Source organism: Cervus elaphus, chromosome 23 (assembly GCF_910594005.1).
Source record: "Cervus elaphus chromosome 23, mCerEla1.1, whole genome shotgun sequence".
Lineage (NCBI taxonomy): Eukaryota > Metazoa > Chordata > Mammalia > Artiodactyla > Cervidae > Cervus > Cervus elaphus.
Window position 1 is genome coordinate 54,939,834 of NC_057837.1, and position 20,862 is coordinate 54,960,695.

At 51.1% G+C, this 20,862-nt stretch overlaps 1 protein-coding gene across 2 annotated transcripts in view; it reads right to left on the minus strand.

The window, feature by feature from the left end:
- The window catches only part of CDH4 (cadherin 4), a 475,206-nt gene that overhangs the window by 12,566 nt on the left and 441,778 nt on the right, over positions 1-20,862 (minus strand). For both annotated transcript variants that reach the window (XM_043884659.1, XM_043884661.1), the window contains exon 8: positions 6,750-6,887. In XM_043884659.1, the coding sequence (XP_043740594.1) occupies positions 6,750-6,887 (138 nt within the window). The remainder of the gene's footprint in view (positions 1-6,749; positions 6,888-20,862) is intronic.

Genomic DNA, 20,862 nt, shown 5'->3' on the forward strand with positions numbered 1-20,862 from the left:
GGAAAGCCTGGGATGGGAACCGCCAGAAGCTTACCCTCCATTTTAAAGATACGTATTTCTTGGCTCTGCCAGGTCTTAGCTGTGGCACGTGGGACCTTTTGTGGCACGTGGGATCTTCAAAGTTGTGGCATGTGGGGTCTAGTTCCCTGACCAGGGATTGAACACAGGCCCCCTGCACTGGGAGTAGGGAATCTTAGCCACTGGACCGCCAGGGAAGTCCCCCTTTTAAAAATATTTAACCTAATTTTATTCATGCTTGTCTTGGATGGGGTCATCTGGTCAAATACACAGTGAAAACAAACCTACCACAGTCTACAACTATGTACCTGCAGGACTCCCGGCCTCCTCTTTTGATATTTACATAATATAGTTTATTTACAAGAAAAGGATTGTTGTGCTCTTCACCTGTCCTGTCCACTGGCTTTTCAGTGATTAATCTATCTGGAGGATTTTCCATATTAGAATATTATACATCACTTCATGTTTGTTTCAAGCGGTTCTGTTGTATTGATTGTATCAACATATAAGAATTTCTCTGACCACCTCCTTTGCCATCCTTTTTTTTTTTTTAATTAACAGATAAGGAAACTGGACTTGGAATGAATGTTCTGGCGCCTCCATCCTGACCTCTCCCCTGCTGAAGGCAGAGCTGGAACCCTGTCCACTCAACTGCCAAGTCAGGCCCCTTGTGATGGAAGGCAGGTACCACCCAGTGGCATTTTTAGGGCAGAGAACAAACTTCCCTGTAGTTCAATGGATGCTCCCAGCTTCACCCTGAGCTGTGTAACACTCAGGTGTAAAGAGGGGAAGACACTCCTATGTTCAGAGAGGTCTGGCCATCAGCCCAAGGTCACACAACAGGGACTCTGGGGGCAGAAGGCGTTTCCCGACTCCAGGAGACCCTCCTGTGGGCTTGTGTGTGGCTGGTGAGGGGGCTGGGTCTTGGGGCTTTGGTCTAGGACCGGGGCCTGCTGTGGGGCTGTGTTCTGGGGGCTCAGCCCTGCCCCCCAGGGAGTGCTGAGGTCAGTGGCCTTCTGACAGCAGGAAAGCCATGCAGGGGCAGCAAGCGTAGTGCAGGCCCAGAGCAGGCAAAGGGAAAATGACTTTAATTAACATTTAAGAATAGGAATCGGATCATGCAAATCCACCCTCCCATCTCTTCAGCTTCTGCTGATTGTTCTTGATTAAACTTGACAAAAATAGCCCAGCTGTGTGTGGGGGTGTGGCCAGCCCCCCCTGAGCCCAGCAGACCGTGTCCTGGGGTCCTGCTTGCCACGGGGCCCCAGGAACATGCTCCAGGGTGCCTCCTTGGTCATATGCACACCCTGGCCGGGGTCTCAGTGTAATTCCTGGGCTTCCCACTCTTCAGAGGTGGGTGTGGACCTGGGAGTATCTTGCTGGTCATCCCCCTGCCCTTGTGCAGATGCCCCGGTGCACACAAGGAGTCAGGACAGTGTCCTCCTCCTCCTCCTCTCCCCCTCCCCTTTGCCTCCTTGTGGGTCACCCAGGATCCAGCATTTCTGGGGGCTCAGGGTATTTGCAGTGTGGCTGGTGTGCAGAAGGGCAGATGAGGTTAAGATTAGAAGCACGAAGAGCCACAGGACGCCAGGCTGTCAAAGCCAGACCAGGGCTCGAGACAGTGGACAGAAGTGGTCCCCCGTGGACCCGCCCTGCAGGAGCTTGGGTGTAGGGGCCGCCTCGAGTCCCTCTCAGGAGCTGCAGAAGCCAGGGTTGGGGAGGGCTGGCAGGTGCAGAGGACATGGGAGCTGGGAGGGTCTCGGAGGACAGGAGTGTGGTGAGCAGGTGGCCGGGGGAGCAGGAGACCTCGGGCAGCCCAAAAGTAACTCTCTGAGCCTCAGGTGTCTCTGGTGGGAAAAGGGTCTCAGCCATTTCCCTGAGAGAAAACCCTCCTCTTAAGAAGAGGTGTTTGAACATGAGGCTTCACAACGTATGGCTGATCGTCCAGCCGTTCCGAGGAATTCTGTGGGCACGTCTACAGGGAGCGGCAGGTATGGAGGATGGTGTTGATGGGGTCACGTGAGTGGCTGTTCTTTTTGCCTGAAGTCTAGTTGATTTACAGTGTCTGTTAGTTTTAGGTGCACAGCAAAGTGATTCAGTTGTATGTATAGATATGTATATTCTTTTTCAGATTCTTTCGCCATATAGGTTAAAAATACTGAGTTCCCTGTGCTATACAGTAGGTCCTCGTGGATTATCTATTTTATATATAGTAGTGTATATATGTTAATCCCAAACTCCTAATTTACTCCTCTCCCCACTTCCCTTTTAAGCTTGTTTTCTAAGTCCCTGCTTCTCTTTTCTGTTTTGTAAATAAATTCATTGTATCGTTTTTTTAGATTTGACATATAAGTGATATCATACTGTATTTGTCTTTCTCTGTCTGACTTTATTTACTGTGATCATCATCCGTCCCTGTTGCTGTACATGGTATTATTTCATTCTTTTTTATGGCTGAGTAATATTCCATTATGTCCCACACCTTTATCCATTCCTGTCTCAGGGGACACTTAAATTACTTCCATGTCCTGTCTGTTGTAAATAGTGCTGCAGTGAACACTGGGATGTGTGCATCTTCTCAAATTATGGTTTTCTCTGCATTATATATGCCCAGGAGTGGGACTGCTGGATAATATCTAGATCTGTATTCAGTTTTTTAAGGAACCTCCATACTGTTCTCCATAGTGGCTGCACCAGTCTGCATTCCCACCAACAGTGTAGGAGGGCTCCCTTTTCACCACAGCCTCTGCAGCATTTGTTGTTTGCAGACTTTTAAATGATGGCCATTCTTACTGGTGGGAGGTGGTATCCCTTTGCAGTTTTGATTTCCATTTCGCTACTAATTAGCATTGTTGACCATCTTTTCATGTGCCTTTTGGCTATTTCTATATCTTATCTGGAAAAATGTCTACTTAGGTTTTCTGCCCATTTTTTGATTGGGTGGTTTTTTTATACTGAGCCGCATGAGCTGTTTGAGTATTTTGGAGATTAAGTCCTCGTCAGTTGCTTCATTTGCAAGTATTTCCTCCCATTCCGTAGGTTGTCCTTTCATTTACGGTTTGCTCTGCTGTGTAAAAACTCTAAAGTTTTATTAGGTCCTATTTGTTTTTTTAAAATTTATTTAAAATATTTATTTATTTGGCTGCTCTGGGTCTTAGTTGAGGCATGTGGGATCTAGTTCCCTAACCAGGGATTGAACCTGGCCCCCTGCATTGGGAGAGAGGAGTCTTAGTCACTGGACCACCAGGGAAGTCCCTACTTGTTTTTATTTTCAGTACTCTGGAAGATGGATCTAAAGATATATTGCTGTGATTTATGTCAAAGAGCATCCTCCCTATATTTTCCTCTAGAAGTTTATAGTATCTGGTCTTATACTTAAGTCTTTAATCCATTTTGAGTTTTTGTATGATATTAGAGAATGTTCTAATTTCATTCTTTTACACATAGCTGTCCAGTTTTCCCAGCACCACTTACTGAAGAGACTGTCTTTTCTCCATTATATATTCTTGCCTCCTTTGTCATAGATTAGGTGACCATAGGTGTGTGTGGGTTTATTTCTAAACTTTCTATCTTGTTCCATTGGTCTATATTTTTATTTTCATGCCAGTATCATAGTGTCTTGATGACTGTAGCTTTTAGTATAGTGTGAAGTCAGGGAGCCTGATTCCTCCAGCTCCGTTTTTCTTTCTCATGATTTCTTTGGCTGTCTGGGGTCTTTTGTGTTTCCATACAAATTGTGAAATTTTTTGTTCCAGTTCTGTGAAGAATGCCATTGGTAATTTGATCAAGATTGCATTGGATCTGTAGGTTGTCTTGGGTAGTAGAGTCATTTTGACAATATTGATTCTTCCAATCCACTTAGTGTATTTCTCCATCTGTTTGTGTTGTCTTTAATTCCTTTCATCAGTGTCTCATATTTTCTGAGTACAGGTTTTTTGTCTCTGTAGGTAGGTTTATTCCTATGTATTTTATTCTTTTTGTTGTGATGTTAAGTGGGATTGTTTTCTTAATTTCCCTTCTGATCTTTCATTGTAAATTTGTAGAAATGCAACAGATTTCTATACATTAATTTTGTATACTACAACTTTACCAAATTCATTGATGAGCTCTGGTAGCATCTTTAGGATTTTCATGTATAGGATCATGTAATCTGCCAACAGTGACAGTTTTACTTCTTTTCCAGTTTGGATAAGTTTTATTTCTTTTTCTTCTATGATTGCCTTGGTTAGGAGTCCCAAAACTATGCCAAATAAAAGCAGCAAGAGTGGACATTCTTGTCTTGTTCTCACCTTAGAAGAAATGCTTTTACGTTCTCACAGCTGAGTATGATGGTAACTGTGGGTTTGTCATACATGGCCTTTATTATGTTGAGGTAGGTGCCCTCTATGCCCACTTTCTGGACAGTTTTTTTTTTATCATAAATGAGTGTTGTTGAATTTTATCAAAAGTTTTTTTCTGCATCTATTTAGATGATCATATGGTTTTTATTCTTCAATTTGTTAATGTGGTGGATCACACTGATTGATTTGCAGATGTTGACAAATATTTGTATCCCTGGGATGAATTTTCCTTGCTTATGGTGGGAGGTCCCAGTCTTTTTTTAAATTGATTGATACTTTTAATATGTTGTTGGATTCTGTTTGCTAGTGTTTTGTTGAGGATTTTTGCATCTATGTTCATCAGTGATATTGGCCTGTAATTTTCCTCTTTTGAAGCATCTGCCTGATTTTGGTATCAAGGTGATGGTAGCTTCATAGAATGAGTTGTTCCTTCCTCTGCAATTTTTCAGAATAGTTTCAAAAAGATATGTGTTAACTCTTTTCTAAATGTTTGATGGAATTCACCTGTGAAGCCATCTGGTCTTGGACTCTTGTCTGTTGGGAGTTTTAAATCACAGACTCAACTTCAGCACTTGTTATTAGTCTGGTCATATTTTCTATTTTGTCATGGTTCAGTTTTGGGAGATGGTACCTTTCTAAGAATCTGTCAGTTTTTTTCTAGGTTGTCTAATTTATTGCCATATGGTTGCCTGTAATAGTCTCAAAGAACCAATTTTTAGTTTAACTGACCTTTCCTGAGATGGGATTTGTGTACATTGTGACAGTGCTCTCCTCCCATCGTGTTGTGGTTTCTTCTTTATACCCCTGGATGTAGAAAATCTCTTTTGGCAAGTCCCAGTCTTTTTTTATTGATGACTGTTCAGAAGTTGTGATTTTGAGTTTTGTGGTAGGAGATGGGCTCAAGGCCTTCTACTCTACCATCCTGCCTTCTCCTCTATTCCCCATTCCTATTCTTGCAACATTTCTGTGAACTTGAAATTATTTCTAAACACATGTTGAAAAAATTCCAAGGCCATTTGGAATCTGGATGTGGAAATGTCTTCAGGACACATCATAAACAGAAAACTAGAAACGACTGCAAGGACAGAATTAAAACACCAGGGCCTCTTCCTCAAAGTAATTTTGTAACTTTAAGTTGTTGTGCTATGTGTGTGAATGACCTAACCAAAATTCAAGTTAAAAGAGAATGATTAAGTTGGGAGACATAATGAAAATTTGTTCCTGAAAGTTTCCAAGGATCCATGCTGAGAACAGAAAAACCGCAGAAGGGTGGGGGCTGCCTTGGGGATGGGCTTGGGGTTCCTGCAGGCTGGGGGGATGTCTCACTCATGTCCAGACTCCCTGGACGTTGCCCCCTGGCCCTGGAGAGCCCACAAAACGGAAGCTATCCCACCCTGACCCCACAGGGCGATCTGCCATCTGCCCACCAGGTGGCACTGTGCCCTCACAGCTGGGACTGCCCTCTTCCCGCCTTGGTCCAACGGGACCTAGAGCCTGGGACTCTGGGATGCAGGATAGAGGGCTGCGAGATTGGGATTGAAGGGTGTGGGGGCCGTGGGGAAGCAGGATGAGGGGATGCTGACGTGGGCTCATTGCAAGGGGCTCTGACCTGTGAGATGCCTCTACAGCAAGCTGACCCACCTCCTGGGAAGGGTCTCCTCTCCTTCCCCTGAGAGCTCAGCTTCTGGGGCCCACTCCCAGCTGCTCCTCTCGTGGACTCTGTGGCTCTGGGTAAGTGACTTAGCCTCTCTGAGTCTCAACCTCCTCTCCCATAACTGGGTCCTGAGCCTCACGGGGTTGGTGGGGACCACAGGTTGACCAGAGGCCCAGGCTGGTGCTGGGGGAAAGGGGCTCTGCAGCCTGGTTGGTGCCCCAGGTCTTCATTTGTTGCAGTTACTCTCTCATCTACTCGGTGCCCCAGGAGCCCTCACTGACCACGCTCCCACCACCCACCACATTTCCGGCCAGGCAGCTGCAGGGTGGGTGTAGGTCTCTGTCCTGTCAGCACCTCCACCCCAGGCGAGTGGACCAAAGGACAGATCCTTGGGAACCCAGAGGCGTTGGGAGCCCATGACTCCTGGTGGCTCTGTGATCCCACGTCTGTGCCACTAGGCCGTTCCTGTGGGCACTCAGGCTGTCGGTGGGACCAGGCTGTGGCCTGGTCACAGCCTGCCTGCCGTGCCTGAAGGGGCAGGACACATTGTGGCCCCCACTGCCCTCCTGCTGATGGTGGGCTGTGGAGGGTCCTGCCAGAGGGACCTGGCATGTCCCCCTGCATCCCGCAGCCTGTCCCGCCGAGCACACCCCAAAGTGGCCGACGCTTCAGCCCCTCCCTAGAGCCTGAACACCACTGGCCAACTCCTCCAGATTCAAGAAGGGACACCCACTCACCGTACTGGCAGTGAACTCCGGTGGGTTGTCGTTCACGTCCGTCACTGTGATGATGGCGGTGGCTGTGTTGGAGAGGCCGTAGTTCAGGTTCCCTTCCATGTCTGTGGCCTGAATGATGACCATGTACTGCTGGACTTTCTAGAAGGGACAAGGGGGAAGAACAGAGCCGCCGTTTGGGTTTAGCTGTTTATACTTTCATCAAAGAAACATATTCCCTGGATGGACTCAGCTGCTGCTGGGTCCCCTTCCTGCCCAGGGTATTGGGTGCTGGGTGCTCGGCAGGTGACTTGGCAGAAGAACATTTTCTTCACTCACAGTGGGTGGCAAGGTCTTTGCCTTCATCCCAGCACCTGGCTTTCACACGTGTGGATCAAAGTAGAAGGAAGGGAAAGGGGGCTTGGACTGTAAGACACTGAGGTCTGTAAAATCAGGGTGGAAGTGTGCAAAGAGAGGCGACCCCAGATGTGTGTCTTCAGGGATCTCATTTCTTTAGCATCTTCAGTGTCAGAAATTCAAACAGGAGAAGGGAAGTTGAACCCCCGACCCTGTTATCTGCACACCAGCAGACTGTGTCTGCATGCTGCCTGGAAGGAGCGGTTAGTGTTCGGATACAGGTGTGGGTTTTAGGAGGCAAATAAAGCTGGATGGGGGCAGCGGATTTCTGGGCACTGAAGGGGCTCCCCAACCCTCCTGCAGCCAGACCTCGCCAGGAGCCATCAGTGCAGCACCCCGAGAGAGCAGTGCCTGGTAAGGTGTCTAGACCTTCGTGGGTAGTTGCGAGTCACTGAGGGGCCTTTGAGGATCAGTAAACTCTGGCCTATGGGCCAAATCTGTCTGCCACTGCCTGTTTTTTGTAAATAAAGTTTTATTGGCACACAGCCAGGTTCATTCATTTACACATTGTCTGTGGCTGATTTTGCACAACAGCTGAGCTAAGTGGCTGTGATGAGCTTACATTACTCGCAAAGCCTAAAACATTTGCTATTTGGCCCCTTTCAGATGTTTGAGTCTCTCCAGCAAGTAGTGTTGGGAAAGCTGGACAGCCACATGTAAATGAAGTTAGAACACTCGCTCACACAATACACAAAAAAATATGACACAACACCATAAAACTCTTAGAAGAGAACATAGGCAAAACATTCTCTGACATAAAACATAGCAGTGTTTTTTTTTTTTTTAGGTCAGTCTCCTAAGGCAATAGAAGCAAAAATAAACACAAGTTTTGCACACCAAAGGAAACTTTAAACAAAGTGAGAAGACAACCTACAGATTGGGAGAAAATATTTGCAAATGATGTAATCGATAAGGGCTTAATTTCTGAAATCTACAAACAGCTCATACAAATAAATAACAAAAAAACCAAATAACCCAATAAAAAAATGGGCAGAAGACCCAAGTATACGTGTCTCCAAAGAAGATATACAGATGGCCAACAGGCATATGGAAAGATGTTCAACCTCACTAATAATTGTGCGTGCTAAGTTGCTTAGTCACATCTGACTGTTTGCAACCCCTGTAGCCCACCAGGCTCCTCTGTCCATGGAATTCTCCAGACAAGAATACTGGAGTGGGTTGCCATTTCCTCCCCCAAGGGATCAAACCTGGATCTCCTGTATTGCTGGTGGATATTTTTACCGACTGAATCACCAGGGAAGCCCTTACTAATAGAGAAATGCAAATCAAAACCACAATGAATTATCACCTCACACTGGTCAGAATGGCCATTATCAAAAATATCTATAAGCAATAAATGCTGGAGAGGATGTGGAAAAAGGGAACCCTCTTTCACTGTTAGTGCAAGTGTAAATTGGTGCAGCCACCATGGAGAACAGTATGGCAGTTCCTTAAAAAGCTAAGAATAGACTTACCATATTTTCTAGCAATCCCACTCCTAGGTGTATATCCAGAGAAAACTCTTAATTTGAAAAGACACATATAACCACAATGTTAACAGCTGCATTACTTACAATAGCCAAGGCATTGTGTCCATCAACAGATGAATAAAGATGTGGTATATACATAACAGTGGAATATTACTCAGCCATAAAAAGAATGAAATAATGTCATTTTCAGCAACGTGGGAGGAACTAGAGATTATCATACTAAATGAAGTGAAGTCAGAGACAAACATATGATAGCACTTATATTGTGGAATCTAAAGTATGATACAAATGAACTTCATTTATGAAAGACTCACAGAGAACAGACCAATGGTTACCAAAGGGGAAGGAGGGGGTGAGGGAAGGATGGAGTGGGCGTTGGGATTAGCAGATACAAAGGACTACATATAAACTAGATGAACAATAAGACCCTGCTACAGAGCACAGAGGGCTGGATTCAATATCCTGTGATAAAGTGATGTTTCTCTAGCACTTCTGTCCCTGACCCTCCAGGGCACCGCTGGTCTGAGGGCAGACTCGGGGCCCAATTGTTGTAGCCTTGGGGTGGTTGTGGTGGGGGCTCCCTCTCTGGACATGCTGGTTACCCCCACAGTGCAGACTAACACCGTGCCCCTCTCCAGTTCTGTCTGCGGGTTGTCCCTGACAGCAAACACATTCTTATACTACAGTAAACACATTTAAAAGCAGTTTCTCAGACTCACAGACTTAGAGAATGAACTTGGGGAAGGAGTGGCGGGGAAGGGGTAGTTATGGAGTTTGGGATGGACATGTACACACTGCTGTATTCAAAATGGATAACCACAGGGAACTCTGCTCAATGTTACGTGGCAGCCTAGATGGGAGGGGAGTTTGACATGTGTATGTATGGCTGAGTCCCTTTGCTGTGCACCTCAAACTATCACCACATTGTTATTTGGCTATACCCCATACAAAATAAAAAGTTAAAAAAAAAATAAAAGCAGTTTCTGCCACTGCTATAAATGGCAAACCAGCATCACCCGCCATAAATAGAAATTAGTCCTAAACATGACTGTTTATTTCTAAAGGTCCGTCTGTGAATATCTAGGCCCAGCCCACAAAGTATGCGGAAGAGGGGGACCCAGGCCGACAGAGCCTAGAGCAGCCTCCTGTCACCTCTCATCGCGCAGAGAAACGGAGGCCGAGAGACACATACAGGTGCCAAGAAGACCCTTCCCCTCTCACGTGGCGGGTCTGGTTAACACAGAGCTGGGGGCTCACCTCTGCTTCCTGGGGAGGAGCCACGGGTCCCAGGAGCAGGTGGTGGCCTCAGCGGGCTCATTCTCTCCCCTCCTGCCTCATCCACTTTGCTGTGGCCACGGGGCCTCCTTGCTGCTCCTCAAACGCACATTCCCCTCCCCACCGGGGTCATGCAGGGCTGCTTTACCTGCTCTGACACTGCTTGCGCCCATCAGCCTTCCCTCCTCGAATAAAATACAAGTGTGCACCTGCTCCCCCTGACAGACACCCACTCTCCTGAGACCCTGCTTTTCTTCTCAGTGTCAGCACGGCGGCCCTCTGCCTGTTCTTGCCCCACGAGCCGGGCTCCAGAGCCCGGGACTTTGTGATCAGAGCTCTCCCTCCAGCGTCTAGAGCACGTGTACACACTGTCACTTGGCGGAGGGGACCCTCCCTGGCACCCGCGGTGACCGTCTGCGTCACAGCTTGGCTCTGCAGGCACTGGTCGATTGCTAGCTGATTCCAGCTGTGCTAGACACTGGCCCGGGCTGAGGACGGTGGCCAGGCCGGGGGCACACCTCGGACAGGCCTGTCCTAGAGCAGCTGGCCCAGGACGGGGGTGGGCGTTGGGGATGCCTCTTGGGCTGACCCCCTCCACAGGCCTGGCTGCAGAGATGTTTCTGGACCTCGCACAACATAAACCGCGGCAGGCAGAGTCAGGGAGGGGGCTCCTGGGATCAGTGTTGAATGGAGACCACTTCACGGCTGGCGATCTTGCAGGGCTGAGGCGTCCAGAGTCCCACTGCGGGGCACCCCCAGGGCTCTGCCAACCCAATGTGGAAGCTCTGGCCACCTGGGGTCCTGGGGGATGAGGAGCAGGAAGGAGATGCTGGGCCTCCCGTCTGACCTGCCCAGGCCCTGCTCTGCGCGGGCGTCGTGGGGAAGACGACACGCAAGACCCGGCTCAGGAGCCCACTGTCCAGTGCAGGCAACTCCTCACTAAACGGGTCACACGTGGGCCACACAGCCGGCCCGGGACAGATGGCGCTTGGCTCCTGGGCCCCAGCCACCCACCTCTGTTCCTACCCTGCTCTCGGTGGCCAGCAGAGGTCATACTTCAGGGACAGTAAAGAGATGATGGGACAACCTGGTGACTGGTTAAGTTGTGTTCCCAAGTCCATCATGAGCCTTTTAGATAAAGTCAAGGTCGAGATGGACCTGCGCCCCCTGGGTCAGGGCAGCCCAGTGCAACAACAGGTGTCCAGTAAGAGAAGATGAGGGCAGAGGGCACACGAGACGGGGCAGAGGCTGGAGTGACCACAAGCCAAGGATGCCAAGGGCTGCAGCATGGCTGGAAGCCAGCAGATGCACAGGCAGTGATCCACGACCCCCCAGAAGGGACCAGCGTGGCCCAGCCCTCGTCTCGGACCCCTGGCCTCCACAGCTGTCATTTGACGGCACACAGTGTGTGGTCGCCCCAGGAACCGAGGCCTCAGCGTGCCCTTCCCAGGCCACTGGCAGGACCGAGGCCCCCGAAACAGCCCCATCCCCACGCTGGCCTTCCTTGAAGCAGATGGCGAGACCCCCACTGGGAGAGGCTGTCCTGTGATCCCATGGCCTCAGCATCGGGACTCTGCCCGTGCGGCTGCCTGGTGGGAGGGAGGGAGATCCAGGCTGGAGGGCTGAGAGGAGCGACCTCACCCCAACTTGGCTCCTGGGACCCCACAGCAAAGGGAGGGATTTAACCAGAGCAGAGGAGGGAAAGTGTTCACCCCTTGACACTGCTGTCATGTGACTGACTGCAGCAAGAAGTCACCCCTCCAATCTTTATTATCTCTTTAATTGTGGAATCACCGCCTCTACTTTGAGACCATTATCGGCTGCGGCCCTAAGACGACACTGGAGAACCAAACCATCTCAGAGACAGGGACACTTCATGTGTGTGTTTGCATGGGTGTATATGCATGTGCAAGCTTGTGTTCTTGTGTGTATGCCTGTGCTTCTGGACCCGTATGTATGCATGTGTATGTTTGTGTACCAGTGTGTGTGCACATACATGTACACGTATAGGCACATGTATGTCTGTGTGTATGTATGTACATGTGGTGTGTTTGTGCATGCCTGGGACTGTGTGCACATTGGTGCCTGTGCGAGTGTGTATTGTACAGACAACCACCACTAGAGGGCATGCTGGTCCTGCTTTTGGGAGCCAGGTGGTGGTGGTGGTGTCCTTCTAGGCTGTGTGGTGCAGGGGTGAGGGGAGTGCGGGGTGCAGAAAGAAAATCCAGAGAGAAGGAGGAAATATGGGCAGGGAGCAGAGCCCAGTGTCTCCCCATGGGTGGGGCCTCTGAGATCCAGCCAGCACAGCTGGGCTCAAGACAGGTCATTGTGGGGGCACTGGGGGAATGCGGGCCAGGCTCTGCTGTGGCTTTAGCTTTAGAAAGTATATTTTCCAGACTTCATAATGGTCACCTGAGAGTGGGTGGTGGGGCCCAGGTGGACCCTAGGAAACGTCCCTGGACAGACACCCTCTTGCAAATGTTCCAGCTTTACTTGCTGGGAGGGTCTAGTGTGAGTAAGAGATTTGAGTTTTTATTTAAAAAGCCTTCCTCGGGCCTTGCTTCTTGGCCTTAGCGTGCTTGTCACCATTTGCGTGAGGCCGGGGAGGGGCCCCAGAGTTGGTGGGCTGCGTGGGGCTGTTTTCAGGCTGGTTCTAGTGCCTCCTGCTGGTGGATCCACAGACCACATGCAGTAGCCCCACCCATCCTTCGGCCAGCCCTGGGGAATAGGGTGCAATACCATCCCCACTTTGCAGGTGATCAAACTGGGTTCTCAGGTCGGAATTGGTGAGCCATGTGGCGGCTGGATCCCGGACTCCAGTAAAACCCTCTTCCTGGGTCCCCCTGGGACTCAGAGAGGACCCTGGGCCCAGCTCTGGACCAGTCATCGGCCAGCGTTCCTCCTGCACCTCTCCTCTCCCTATGACGCCCACCCCAGCGGAGCTGGAGGGAGGTGGGGGCGTGGGCCACCCGCTGGAGGATGGTTGGTGATAGCTGCGGCCACCAGGGGGCGTACTGAGCAGGTGCCCCGGCTGGTCAGCCTGGCAGCTGCCCAACAGTCCCCCTGCTCCTGCCGGGTGCACAGCCTCCAGAGCCGGGCAGCAGTGGTGCTGCAGTGAATTCATTAAAACGTGATCTGACCATTTTCCAGTTCAGGAGGAGGGAAGAAAACTGCAAGCGGGAGTCCCTGGGGTTTTCATTCACCTCCCCATAGCTCAGCATTTAAATTTTGCAGAACATCCATCAATAATGCAGCCGGCTGGCCTGCCCTAGAAAAGCATCAAAGATTCCTGCACCCTCCACCCTCGGCCCTCTCCACTTGGGGCTGCCAGGACATGCAGCTCGGACCCTGCTGCCCCACTGCTCCTGGGACTGGGCCAGCCTGTCCCTGGAGACACTGCAGTCTAACCACCTGCCCATGTCTGGTTCTCATGTGCTCAGCCCGTGGGTGTCCTCAGGGCCTGAGAACACAACGGGGGACCCACTAGATGGGCCCTGGGCATGGGGCGAGCCACAAGGCTGATGAACTGTTCACACAAGCGCATTGAGACTTGTCCCAAAAGGCATGGAGAGTGTGGCCACCATGGAAAATAGGCAGTGGGTCCTGGGAATTTACAGTCACCTTCTGACCACAAGTCCATGTCTAGGCATATGCCCAAGAGGACGAGAACAGGCGTCCAAGCAGGGGCTGTTCTGTGATCACAGCAGGACCTGTCATGGGGAGTGGTCTGAACGCCCACCAGTTGACGAGGGGATGAGCAAATGTGCCTGTCTGCAGCAGAATACAATTCAGCCATGAAAAGGGGTGAAGCACTGACCCCAGCCACAGCGTGGACAAGCCTTGAACACAAGATGCTCAGTGAGAACGGCCAGACCCGCAAAGGCTCACGGTTGTAGGCCGCTCCACTGGGAGGGCAGGATAGAGGGGCCGGCCCTGGGGGGCTGAGGGTGGGGAGTCACTGCTGATACCCGGGTATCCTTCAGGGCTAGAAAGGCCCTGAGGTAGACAGTGGTCAGGGGGGTGGGGAGGGAGCACAGCGCTGCAGAGGTGCCAAACACCGCCAACCCACCCACGTGAACACAGTGGGCTTCGCAGACCCAAATGACACTTCCAGGTGCCCACACTCCACTCCTGCCTCGTGGGGTCCCCAGGCACCCGCACCCCATGCTGGGCCTGCAGGCCAACCGCAGGCTGAACAGCCTCACAGGGCACCCACTCCGCACCCACAGCTTCAGCCCGGCGGCACCACCCTGACCTGGATGGGAAGCTGGCCTGTGCCAGGTGGTACCCCAGTCCATCCTCCTGGTGGCTCCAGACTCTAGGCCCCAGGTCTGCTGCTGCTTCTCTTAAAAGCCACTGTCAAGAGTGAGAATACAGGGCTTCCCTGGTGGCTCAGTGGTAAAGAATCTACCTACCAGTGTAGGAGACACAGGTTTGAATCCTGGTGTGGGAAGATTCCACATGCCTCAGGGCAGCTAAGTCCCAGAAAGCAGGTATGGGGCTGAGGGCCTGAGCCACTCCTGGGCATGCTCTGTGGGCAGCTGCTGGATGGCTCTGTCCCGCATGGAGAGAATCCATCAGGGAACTCAGCACAGACCCTGGCTTTTATTTTGCATTTCTCATCTTTCTCTAAAGGAAGTGCTATCATCTGCTTTCCCCGGGGCTTATTTCCCACTGTGACAACATTAAGTGGAGGCCAGCAGGGAGGTGACATCTGGAAAGCCCTGGAAACCCTGGGAGCCGGTTGGACCCAGTGTGGCCAGGAGCATGGTGTCGGGGGTCCTCGTGAAGACAGATGCACAGGCGGTGCGTCCTGAGGGGTTGCCCTGCTCGCTGCCAGACCCCCACATCTGCAAGACCATCCTGTGACTCAGGAGACCCTTGGAAGGCACGGGCGAGGCCAGTCTCGGAGGCAAGCTGCAGCCCTGAGACCCTCCTAGGATCACTTTTCTTCTTCTCTCTGTTCTCTTTTTTTGGGGGTGCAATGACTTCAGGGGTGAGGACCCAGTTGTGAGGGGGGTCAGTAGATTCAATGGGCATTTTTTTTTTCTCTGAGACCACAAAGCCGCATTTGGTGTCTTAAAAAGAGTGTTCGGCAAAAATGATTCAAGAATTGGCCAGTGGGATATATTGAACCCCCTTCGTGGATCACAGCCTTGTCGTGGTAAAGTGACTTGTGTAGCTGAATGAAGCTATGGTAACTCAATGGTGCAGGGCTACACGGATGGATGGATCATAGTGGAGAGTTCTGACAAAACATGGTCCACTGGAGGGGGAAATGGCAACCCACTCCAGTATTCTTGCCCCAAGAACCCCATGAAGAGTATGAGAAGGCAAAAAGACATGACACTGGAAGATAAGCCACCCAGGCTGGTAGGTGTCCAATATGCTACTGGGGAAGAGTGAAGGGCAATTACTAATAGCTCCAGAAAGAATGAAGTGGCTGGGCCAAAGCAGAAACATTGCTCAGCTGGGGATGTGTCTGGTGGTGAAAATCAAGTCCACTGCTGTAAAGAACAATACTGCATAGGAACCTGAAATGTTACATCCATGAATCAAGGTAAATTGGAGGTGGTCAAGCAGGAGATGGTAAGAGTGAACATCGACCTCTTAGGAATCAGTGAACTAAAATGGACAGGAATTGGCGAATTTAATTCAGATGACCATTGTATCTACTAATGTGGGCAAGAATCCCTTAGAAGAAATAGAGTAGCCTTCATAGTCAACAAGATTCCAAAATGCGGTACTTGGATGCAGTCTCAAAAATGACAGAATGATCTCTGTTCACTTCTAAGGCAAACCAACATCACAGTAATCCAAGTTTATGCCCCAACCACTAATGCCGAAGAAGCTGAAGTTGACCAGTTCTGTGAAGACCTACAAGACCTTCTAGAACTAACACCAAAAAAGATATCCTTTCATCACAGGGGACTGGAATGCAAAAGTAGGAAGTCAAGAGATACCTGGAGTAACAGGCAAGTTTGGCCTTGGAGTAAAAAATGAAGCAGGGCAAAGGCTAACAGAGTTTTGCCAAGAGAACACACCGGTCATAGCAAACACCCTTTTCCAACAAAAGAGGTGACTCTACACATGGACATCACCAGATGGTCAATACTGAAATCAGATTGATTATATTCTTTGCCGCTAAAGATGGAGAATTTCTATATAGTCAGCAAAAACAAGACCCAGAGTTGACTGTGGCTCAAGAGCCTGGTGGGCCACAGTCCATGGGGTCACAGAGTCGGATATGACTGAGTGACTAACACACACACACACAGGGAAAAAAAACCACTAGGACATTCAGGTATGACCTAAATCAAATCCCTTATGATTATACAGTGGAGGTGACAAATAGATTCAAGGGATTAGATCTAAGATCATGGCATCCAGCTCCATCACTTCATGGCAAATAGAAGGGGAAAAAGTAGAAGCAGTGACAGATTTTATTTTCTTAGGCTCCAAAATCACTGCGGATGGTGACTGCAGCCATGAAATTAAAAACGTTTGCTCCTTGGAAGGAAAGTTATGACCAACCTAGACAGCATATTAAAAAGCAGAGACATTACTTTGCTGACAAAGGTCTGTATGGTCAAAGCTATGGATTTTTCAGTAGTTATGTATAGATGCGAGAGCTGAACCATAAAGGAAGCAGAACGCCTAAGAATTGATGCTTTCGAATTGTGGTGCTGGAGAAGACTCTTGAGAGTCCCTTGGACTGCAAGGAGATCAAAGCAGTCAGTCCTAAAGGAAATCAACCCTGAATATTCATTGGAAGGACTGATGCCGAAGCTGAAGCTCCAGTACTTTGGTCACCTAATGTGAAGAGCTGACTCATTGGAAAAGACCCTGATACTGGGAAAGATTGAGGGCAGGAGGAGAAGGGGGCAACAGAGGATGAGATGGTTGACTGGCATCACTGACTCAATGAACATGAGCTTGAGCAAACTCTGGGATCAGTGAAGGACAGGGAAGTCTGGCTTGCTGCAGTCCATGGGGTTGCAAAGAGTCAGACACGACTTAGTGACTAAACGACACACACTGAACTCTGCCTGGTCCAAGACCACCACTGACCCCACTCCCCCTGATGCCTGCTATAGTCTTACAGAGAGCTCCTTTTCCAGGAAAACAAATTTTTGGAATTTCCCACGTGGCCTGTTGTGACATTTCTTGTGAGCAAGGGGGGATGCTGGTCTTGTCACTAAGAATGTTTTCCACCTGAGCTGAGTTCCATGAGTGAATTCATAAAGTTAGTGGAGGTCACAATCATCACTGGCCCTGGGATAAGCCATCTTTATCACTCATCACTCTCTGTGAAATCTCATCTGATAGCCACATAGAGTGGAGACGCTTGAAAAATATAGAAAGGTGTTGGAGTTGCTTTCTTAAAAGTCCTATTAAAAAAAAAAATCCTATGAACCATAATATGGTGAATTTCGCCCACCTTTGGGAGAAGTTTCAAGACGGTGAGCTGCCCATGGTCAGCGGTTCAAGGATGGAGCTGGACGGGCAGGTCACATAGCCCAGTGACTATCCTCCCTCCAGAGCACCACCTGCCTGGCTTATCAGGCCATAAATATTCTAATTAGGAGGGAGGCAGATGAGCAAGATTAGCGAGAGGGGCCCCTCGGATGATGGCGATGCGAGAGACACTCAGCCGCTCCTGTGTCACCCCAGCTCTCCTGACATTTTAATCATGTAGAAATGCTCGATTTACATAGCTCTGCCTAATTAGACACAGTGGCAATTATGTTTGTGGATTTTCCTCCTTTCTAAAGACGACTTACTCTGCAAACAGGAAGCCAGTTTTGAAAGAAGTATCTGTAGTGTTTCCCCGCCAAGGGGAAACCTCTGTCCATAGGAGTGGGGGTGGGGGTGGTCAGCATCCTTCAAAGAGAGCAGAAAGGCCCTGCCTGTGTTCCTTTGTACGTTTAGTTCATGCGTGTCCAGACAAAGCCACAGGTCATGTTGGGAAACCACACGGGAAGGGCGCGGCAGGCTGAGTTCCCACCCAGCGTGGGTGCACCCTCCATACATGCAGCCGAGGCCCTGCAATGTCTGTTTCTAAGTAGAGACATACCGGCCACTGCCAAAGGAGTCTGGCATCCCACCCACAGGGGGCAACTCAGGACAGAAAGAGGACAGAGTAGTGGATGGCATCCCCAGCAACTGGGCACTGGCTGCCCCAAGGGGCTTGTCTTTAGTGCAGTTAGTATCGGGAGTGCATGGTACACAGTAGGTGCCCAGTGAACACCACCTTGCTCCCTCCCTCTCCCCACCGCCCACGTGAATGACCATCTCCCTGGGGGAGGCTCAGAGCGAGCCCCCCAACCCTGTGTGTGTTCTCTGACCCACCCCCTTTGTGACTCCAGGCCCCAGGCCACCATCCTCATGCTTCCGGCTCCCACTGGTCCCAGGTGCCTGTGTGACCCCAGACAGGATGGCTATGGTCCCTCCCTCTGGGCCACCAAGCCTCCAGCTCACCCATCCATCCACACTGTGTCCTTATCCTGGCCTCACATGACCTGGGCCCTGGGGATGGAGCCTTCTCTTGGCCCCTCACCAAGTCTCTCCCTGTTCCTCACTGGAGCTGGGGACACTGGCCACCCCCTTGGGTCACATGTCTCCTTGTGGGGACGTTGCCCTGATGGTGGGATGCAGGGGTGCTGGGAGAGAGGCTCATGCATATGTCATGGGCCATGCAGACCCATAGGAAGGGACCCCTGGCAAAGAAGAAAAGTCCCCGGAGTATCTGCCCCACACTGGGCTCTGTAGGAACTGCAGGTTCAGTGAGAGAAGAGGATTCTGGGGGGCTTCCCTGAGGAGGTGGCATCTGGTGAGAATACGGGAAGAGCCAGATGGGAGAGGCCAGTGAGTCTGGTGGCTGGAGAGGGGAGGGGTGGAGACAGAAGCCAGTGTGGTGGTGGTGGTGGTGGGGCCAGGCCACGGGATACCAGGGCCGAGGAGCTCAGGTGTGGGGGCCTCAGGGTGCTAGTCCTGCTGCCCCTGTCCTGGCCCACCCTCCCCCTCGCTCTGTCTGCGGGGCTGCCCTTTCCTGGTCCAGGCCTTCCCAGGCTGCCCCCCACACACCTGAGGGCTCCTCCTGCAGTGGGGAAAGGAGTGGCCAGCAGCTGTCTCAGGATAATTGCAGTCCTGGTCCGTGGATGCACTAATTAGTGCAGACAGCTTGTGCTTAATTATTTCACTTGACCCGCTTAAGATTCAGCAACCACCTGCTCTGGGGGGAGGTGGGGGGAGGAGATTTTGGGGGGGGGGAGCCGGTGGGGTGCCCATGACCGACCCAGGAGCAGTCCCAAAGGAGAGGCCTGGTCTCAGGGGCGGGACTGAGTCAATCAGAGGCCAGAGGACCCTGGGCTGGGCACTGCCCAGGCTGTTTCTTCCTGTTCGGTTGGGTCACTGTGAACTTGAAGCCAGGCTGGTCCCAGAACACCGGCTGGCCCATCCCGTGCCAGGCAGCCAGCCAGGCGCTGCAGAGCCCAAGGAGGGGGTATGCAGGAGGGGGTATGCATACCGAACTCTCCAAGAGGTACCCCTGCCCCCACCTGGGCCCAGAGTGGGCGGCTGATTCAGGGTTGGTTGCCAGACAGAGCAAACAAAAATAGCCTGCTCAGTTAAATGTGAACTTCAGACAACGACGGACAGTTTGTAGAATGGGGGCTGAGCTCCTCCTGAGCTCTGAGACCCTGTGGCCCTGGGCAACTAAGAGCCCTGAAGCTTTGCCTTTCTCATCTGGAAAGAAACGCTGTTCCAGGAGTCCCCCCAGGGCAGTTTCAAGGACTAAGATGTGACAGTGCACACAGTGCTTGGCCCATGCTGGGGTCCCTGGGGCGCCCCACTGTCCAGAGCAGGCTCTGCCATGCATGAGCTCAGTACACACTTGCACAAGTAGCAGACATGCCCACACCTCCTCCTGCTTCTGGCTGACCACCCATCCTCTGTCTGTCCCACTCCACACCTGCCCAGATAGTCGTAGGTAAAGGCAAACCAGGGACAGCCCGCAGGCCACTCACAGGGGAAAGCAGGGGCATGGTGTTCAGAGCCGCCCTGCGCCTTCGGAACGAGCAGCTTCCCCCGCCCACCTCCCCGAGCTTTCCCAGCTGGGGTCTCCCTGCTCTGCATAAGGTCCCTTGGGTGCTGCCCTCTCTCCTCGGGCAGAGGCCCTGGAAACACCTCTTCTCTCCTCCAAGCCTGAAGCTGCAGCCAGGCTCCCAGCAGGACCGTGCGGCGGGCTGCTCGTTATCTCAAACAGGGCAGGTGATGGCTCAGCAGGCTGGGCGACTGGGGCCAAGGGCTGGTACCACCTGCTCCCGCCTCTCTGCTTCCTTCACCTGAAGTCCAGGCTCATCTAGCAATGAGCAGGGGCTCTTTAGAGGTGGTGGAGGCCAGCAAGGTTGTGCTGGGCAGGGGAGTGGATCTGCCCCCCGGGGGAGGTGGGTGGGACCCTCTGCTCTGCCAGGCTGGGGCCCAAGGTTGCCAGGATCTTGGACTCATGGTCTCCAGCACTGAGAGAGGACATGCTTCCTTCGTTAGGACAGCCCTGGGACGCTCATACACACCCTTCCTGAGACCAGGACGGGGCCTCCCTGGACGCCAGCCCCTACCAAATCCTTTGTGAACATCACATGATGCCATTTCCTTATAAGCCACACCACTACCTGGACTCATTTATCTTGTGGGGATCATCCCCCCTCGCCCACTCCTCCCTGCTGTGAAGTCAGCCCCACACAAACAGTCACCACTTGCCCTGTTCACTACTCTCTGTCTGGCACCCTTGGTGGTTTCCAGCACAAAGTCAGTGCTCAGTGAAAATTTTTGATTGAAAGGAGGAGTCTGTGGGGTGGGAATCTGTGATTGCTCAGAACCAGTTAGATGTGTGGTGTGCAGTGTTCAGAAAAAGCGGGTCTTTAGTCCCAAAGGGGAGGAAATATAACTGATTA